The sequence below is a fragment of the Meleagris gallopavo genome, chromosome 4, assembly GCF_000146605.3.
Source record: "Meleagris gallopavo isolate NT-WF06-2002-E0010 breed Aviagen turkey brand Nicholas breeding stock chromosome 4, Turkey_5.1, whole genome shotgun sequence".
NCBI lineage: Eukaryota > Metazoa > Chordata > Aves > Galliformes > Phasianidae > Meleagris > Meleagris gallopavo.
This window is the reverse complement of record NC_015014.2, coordinates 31,159,108-31,165,490: the sequence shown is the minus strand read 5'-3', so window position 1 is coordinate 31,165,490 and position 6,383 is coordinate 31,159,108. Positions and strand designations below refer to the sequence as shown.

General features: G+C 40.4%; 1 protein-coding gene across 2 annotated transcripts in view; it reads left to right on the top strand.

The window, feature by feature from the left end:
• The window catches only part of LOC100549312 (UDP-glucuronosyltransferase 2C1-like), an 11,972-nt gene extending 6,529 nt beyond the window's left edge, over nt 1-5,443 (top strand). For both annotated transcript variants that reach the window (XM_010709903.3, XM_010709904.3), the window contains 5 exons: nt 625-773; nt 1,840-1,971; nt 2,338-2,425; nt 3,151-3,370; nt 4,038-5,443. In XM_010709903.3, coding sequence (XP_010708205.1) covers nt 625-773; nt 1,840-1,971; nt 2,338-2,425; nt 3,151-3,370; nt 4,038-4,314 — 866 coding nt within the window. In that variant the 3' untranslated portion in view covers nt 4,315-5,443. The remainder of the gene's footprint in view (nt 1-624; nt 774-1,839; nt 1,972-2,337; nt 2,426-3,150; nt 3,371-4,037) is intronic.
• The last annotated feature ends 940 nt before the right edge of the window (nt 5,444-6,383 follow it).

Below are 6,383 nucleotides of genomic sequence, written 5' to 3'. Positions count from 1 at the left end.
TTCTCCTGCAGATGAATTTCTAAAGACATTTTGCCTAAAACAGTGTTCCAGAAGCCACATTTTGGGCCAGTTTTTCTCTATACATTTCAGCAGAAGTTTTCCCAGTCCCCAGCAGAACTTGAGCTAACTGTATCTGTTTTTTTCACAGCCACAGAGCAGCCACAGACTGAGACATCATTTGAAAAACACAACAGAACTTGGTTAAAAACTTTCTTCTTCCCTGACTTCTGATCACTTTGTGATTTAATCTTATGTGGCTATAAGTTTTCTGTGACTGTTTTCTTCCTCCAAATGGTGTTTTAGTACAAGCATAGGTAATTACATTTTCCAGCAGTACAAGAAATGCACAGAAATTAAATGCTTCCCAACTTGCTCGTATACATTTATCCTGAAGGTTCAGAATGGTTTTAAAGATACTTTTGCCTTGTTTGTGGCAACTTTAGAAGACTGAAGAGGGACGGGACAAGGAATAGGTCTAGATTTGTCCAGATTTTCTCTTCCTGCTCATTTAACAGAATACAGTGACTGGGAGTACCAAATACAAAGGTAGGGCTAGATTTTGCAATCTACTGCAAACAAGATTATACTCGTGACTGTTGTAAATGCCTTGTACCTTGCCCACAGGAAGGCCCACAACCCTGTGTGAGACGATGGGGAAAGCAGAGATATGGCTAATCAGAACATACTGGGATTTTGAATTTCCTCGCCCTTTCCTGCCCAACTTTGAGTTTGTTGGAGGACTTCATTGCCAGCCTGCAAAGCCACTGCCAAAGGTATTCTTTGTTCTGCCATTGGCTGGTTATCTACAAAATCTATTTTCATCCCAGATAAGCCATGTCATGAGAAAGCTCATTCTCAAAACAGATATTTTGCTGCTGGTGGGAGCAGGAGGGAGCTATTTAGCAATCTGCCCAGGCTTGTGCAAACTAAGGGCTGGGTTTACAGCTTGCTGTCAAAAGACGATAGGTGAGTCAGCAGGAGCAAATATGGGTATTTGTTTTAGGAGAAGTAGGTGTTACCTCAGAGCAGTGAAGTGTAAAATTTAATTCTAAGACACTGAAAGAAAACACTGAAATACCTGATGTAGCAGGTCACTTTGACAAGAAACACTTTTTAGACAAAATGGAGCCAAGATTTGCAGAAAGAGACCAGTGCTGAACACTTTTTCTATTGGTACTTATTTTAAGACATCTTAAAGGGAGTAAAATACTCTGCATTTCCAGGCTGCTATGACTGACAATTTTCAGGTGGAATCTGGAACTCCTGGATATTGATGATGATGAAGACATAACAAGCTCTGGTCTAGATTATTACCCCTACAGGACCCTTTTAGGAGGCAGGATATTTTGCAGTATAAATTGTCTACTGAAAAAAAAAAAAGAAAAGTAAGTTTTCTTGACTCTTAAATGTTACAACTCTTAACTGCTACAAGGGTTGAGTTGAGAGAGAGGTATAGCCATTCCCTTTTGGATACTATTACTTCATTTCACATGACACTACCTGCCAGGGAGGATTCCTGAGTATGCCTTCTCACCCCAGTGCCAGGATCCATTCCTGCTGGTCATGCTCTGGAAGAAATGTTTCCTGAAACTTCCTGACTTGCATTCAAAGAGATAAAGCCTCTTCTGCTTGTCTTGATGCTTGTCTTGCTCCTTCTTGGGGAGAAGCTGCCTGTTCTGCCGAGGGCAATGTGTATCTTTGCAATAGCCTTCTGTCAGCAGAGGTGCTTTTAACACCACGATCATCTTCTTGATAAATTAAATAAATTATACTCTCTCTTCACATAATCTGTGTAATATGCATTGTGTGATTACTGTTAGTATGTCTTCTACCTCCTAGGAAATTGAAGAATTTGTTCAGAGTTCAGGGGAACATGGCATTGTGGTATTTTCTCTCGGGTCAATGGTCTACAACCTAACTGATGAAAGAAGTAATGTGATTGCCAAAGCGCTCAGCCAGCTTCCACAAAATGTGAGTTTACTTTCAAGTATAAAACAAACTGCCTTGTTTTTGTCACTAACACTTCCTTTAGCAAACCTACATTTGATTGGCCTGATTTTTATCTGTATGTATGCTGGATATCCCATTGCCAGAAGCTGGGCTTTGCAGAGGCAGACTGCCGAGCCATCCCATACAGAATTAAGGTATTTCTCCTCGATTCTCAACCCAAATGGTATGGAGGCCAAAATAACTAACCAAAGATCTTATTTAAAGCCAAAGCTGTTTGAATTACTGATAAAGGATATGTGAGTTTGAGAGAATGCTCTGCTTTACATGTAATAACACAGAAGATAATGCTGCAGTCATAGTGTTTATCTCAGTGTTCCTTTGTTCAAGGTCCTCTGGCGATACAAAGGTAAAAAACCAGAAGCTCTGGGCTCCAACACCAGGATTTATGACTGGATACCCCAAAATGACCTGCTCGGTGAGACTGATTCTATCTGGGATGAATTACACCCTTGGAAAAGCTATTTCCTTTATTTTTCTGCTAAAATGGCTTATTTGGGTGAAAGAACCCCTACACTTAATGGCTACAAATACTTTTGTACTTCAAGCAGCAGAGGTTAGCTCTTGAAGCCATAATTTCATAGTTTGTTTTTGACTTTATGGTGAGTGGGCTATACAAGAACCATGGAAGATACAGCCATACCCTAAAGGGAGTAGGGATCAATGGCTCAGGAAGGCAGCAATTTGAGCTTAGCTATACAGATGGATCTCTTAAGGAAAAGTCCTAGTCTTACAGAGCCCAGTGGCATCAGTCTGCAAGGACTAAGAACCACATGTCAGTAAGAAAGAAGGTGTGTGCTCTGGATTTCACCCTTGCAATTCATTTCCGAGGCACATTCCTCAAAATACATCAAGCATCTTGGTCAACAAGAAGGCTGCAGAAGAGGCTATTATAAACCTGAGCCAGTGTGAAAACTAGAACAGTATGACTGCAGAAGGGCTGAAGTAACTTTACGGTAGTCTGGAGGAATATACCAGTTCACATACTGCATTCAAACATGAATGTGGGGAAGTTAAGCTAAGTGTGCATGCTCTGGTTCAAATCCAGAAGTCAGGGTGCATTTACTCTACTAGGTGACAGCTCTGATACTCCTGTGAACGTGGCCTGCTGCTGCTACATGTGTCTCACCTTCCCTGTTGCAGGCCATCCCTTGACAAAGGCCTTCATTACTCATGGTGGGACCAATGGGATCTATGAAGCTATTTACCATGGAGTCCCAATGGTTGGGATTCCCATGTTTGCTGACCAGCATGACAACATTGCTCACATGAGGGCAAAAGGAGCTGCAGTGGAGCTGGATTTCAGCACACTGACAACACAGGATCTAGTTGATGCAGTGAATACAGTCATTAACAATTCTACGTAAGTTTTATTCTTCTATCAGAGTGATGTTATTTAAACTTTGGGCTGCTGATGTCAAACAGCTGGCTCTTCTGGGAAGTCGGAATATTGTGTAGCTGGCACTTGGGTCTTAAAGAAAAAAACAAACCTTTTCTAAAAATCAGCATCTTCTCAGAAAAGAGAGACCAGAAATTCTACTTTGTATTGCATTTTAAGATTCCTTTGAGAAAGATAGCTCCGGAGCAATCCTGAATCATCCTGAGATGATTCTCTGTTCACTGCTAGCATAAATTCTTTGGATACACTGCATGAGAATGCAAAGTTGTTTTATCTATTCTCTGTATGGAGCTGTCACAGTTCTCTTATCTGAACCTTCAGTTTCCTTAGGTTATTGTAGCAATATACCTGAACAGATGTAATAAAGTTTATGTTGCTTTTTTACAGAGTAAAATGGAACTGGAATCATTTGGCATAATTTTTCTTTGCAAAATATTGACTTTCTCTATTAAAGTTTGTATCTCAAGTTCTGTGCAGATAGGAATAAACTGGGCTGATTTCAAATATTTTTATATAATGTTGATGAAAGTAAAAGCAAAACTTTCTACCTTCCTCAAGACAACAGCCAGGGGTGGAACAGGTTGTTTCAGAAATCAGTGACAAATCTCTCTTTCTTTCTTTCTTTCTTCAGCTACAAGGAAAGTGCTTTAAAGTTATCCAAGATACATCATGACCAGCCAATTAAGCCTCTGGACAGAGCTGTCTTCTGGATTGAATTTGTCATGCGTCACAAAGGAGCAAAACATTTGAGACCAGCTGCTCACCATCTTACCTGGTACCAGTACCACTGCCTGGATGTTCTGGCATTCTTGTTCACCTGTGCAGCCATTGCTGGCTTCATTCTTGTCAAGTGCTGCATGTTTTGCTGTAGAAAATGTGGTAGGGTCACAAAAAAAAAGAAAGAGTAGATATGTTGATTCCATCAGCAGTTATTCTTCTCATACACTGTTTCAGTAAAGCATTTCTGCATATTCCTTGGTAAATACAATTATTAGGATATGCTTTAAATTACGCATATCATGAAGCACCTCATTCAACTGGGTTGTACTAAAAAAGCAGTTAGAGAGCTGCTTGCTAACCCAGCAAATTACTTTTGGCCTCTATAACATTGAATTATAGCTGTCTAATCCCTTGGGAAGCTGTTAGCTGATCACACAGTATTCCTAAAATAATTGCTGCTCTAACTTTTCAAACTTAGTTTGGTGATCTTTTTAAATTCAGCCCTTCTGTGTGTCATCCAGTGGTCCTGCAATTGGTTTTCTTAGCCTAGCTCTGTCCTCCCCCATAAAGTCACCTATGCTTGGTGATTCAAAACCAGAACACCTCTCCTGCCTGCATACCTCTTTCCAGATTGAACAGGGAAGCTCTTAAAAAACACCCAACTGAAAGGCTAACATCATGAAAGACGGGGAGCTGCCAAAATCTGGTGAAGCTTGTATCATCTCTTTCTACAAATGCACTACTTAGTGGTATATGGGAGATCAGAGCTTATCTGAGTCCTGAAACCAGTAGAGAAACTGTTTCCTTTCCTCAGGGAACCATTCCTTTTTCCCATCCAGTATACTCGGATTCCTACTGCACACATTATCATTCCAATTACACCACCGTAAGTGTGTGAAAATAACCTATATGTAATGCGCTTGCATTAACCCCCAAATCCTCTGAGCCATAGTAACTGATAAATCCCAAAAAACCTTGAGGTGGAACTTACAAAGTAGTACGTCATACATGGGAACAACACAATAGTTACTTGTTTTGCCTGAAGTACTGGTGGGAAAATAATGCTGCCCATGGCTCAGACAGAGATGTTAAATGTTGCACTACTGAAACTATTTAAGGAGACCTTACTGATGAAAACTGATGTTAGTTCAGGCCTCCTGCTGAAGGTAAGGCTATTCAACTATTATGCCAGCATACTTAAAGAATCTGCCAGACAAACTGGTGTTTGTTGTATTCTGGATGTTGCAGATTTGTTTTCAAACAGACTAAGAAAACATTATCTTCGTTTACATAATAAAATTCCCCTCAATATATTAACTTTTTAATTGTTTCCTTTGTTAGCAGCTTCAGTTCCACTGAAATATCTTCATATGAAAACCTCCACAAAAGTGTAAGTGAATAGTTTCCAATCTAAAGTGATTAGAACAAGCTTACTAGTGTTTCACATGGTAACTAGGAATCCAGCATGGTCATGACAGGATGTGCAGAAACACGTTAACAGTGAACACTCAACAATTGGGTCCTACAGCAGAAAGGTTTCACAAAACCTCTTCATAGAGCTGACTCTTGAAACTCAGCTTCACCATACTTCATCACTGAGTCCTCATCATACAGCTTTGAAAGTAGGAAACTGGTTGAGGATACTAGTTCCATTGACAATAAGGCCAGTAAGATTTCTAACATACATTTGGTACATTTTGGTCAGACAGAGCTAACAAAGGATATAGGAAATACAGTGAAGGTACTTCAATTCACACAATCACAAGGGTTGGAAGGGACCTCAAGAGATTGAGTCCAACCCCCCTGCTAAAGCATGTTTCCTACTGTAAGTCACATAGGTACGCATCTAGATGTGTCTTGAATATCTTCATAGAAGGAGATTCTGCAACCTCTCTGGGCAACCTGTACAGGAAGCTGACAGAGCACTGGAAAAGTTCTTCTGCATGTTTGTATGGAATTCCCTACCTTCAAGTTTTAAGCCATTACTCCTTGTACTATCGCTACACAACACTGAGAATAGCCTGACCTCATCAGTTTGCCTCTCCCCTCCCTTTAGATATTTATAAACATTAGTCAAATCCCCCTTCAGTTTTCCCCAGGCTGAGCAGATTACGCAGCCTTTCCTCATATGGGAGATGCTCCAGGCCCTTTATTATCTTTGAGGCCTTCCGCCAAACTCCTACTTACTCAGAGCAATTTGGCTTATCAAGCACTGAATTAAGAGTCAAGCTTAGAAACAAAACAAAACAAACCAACC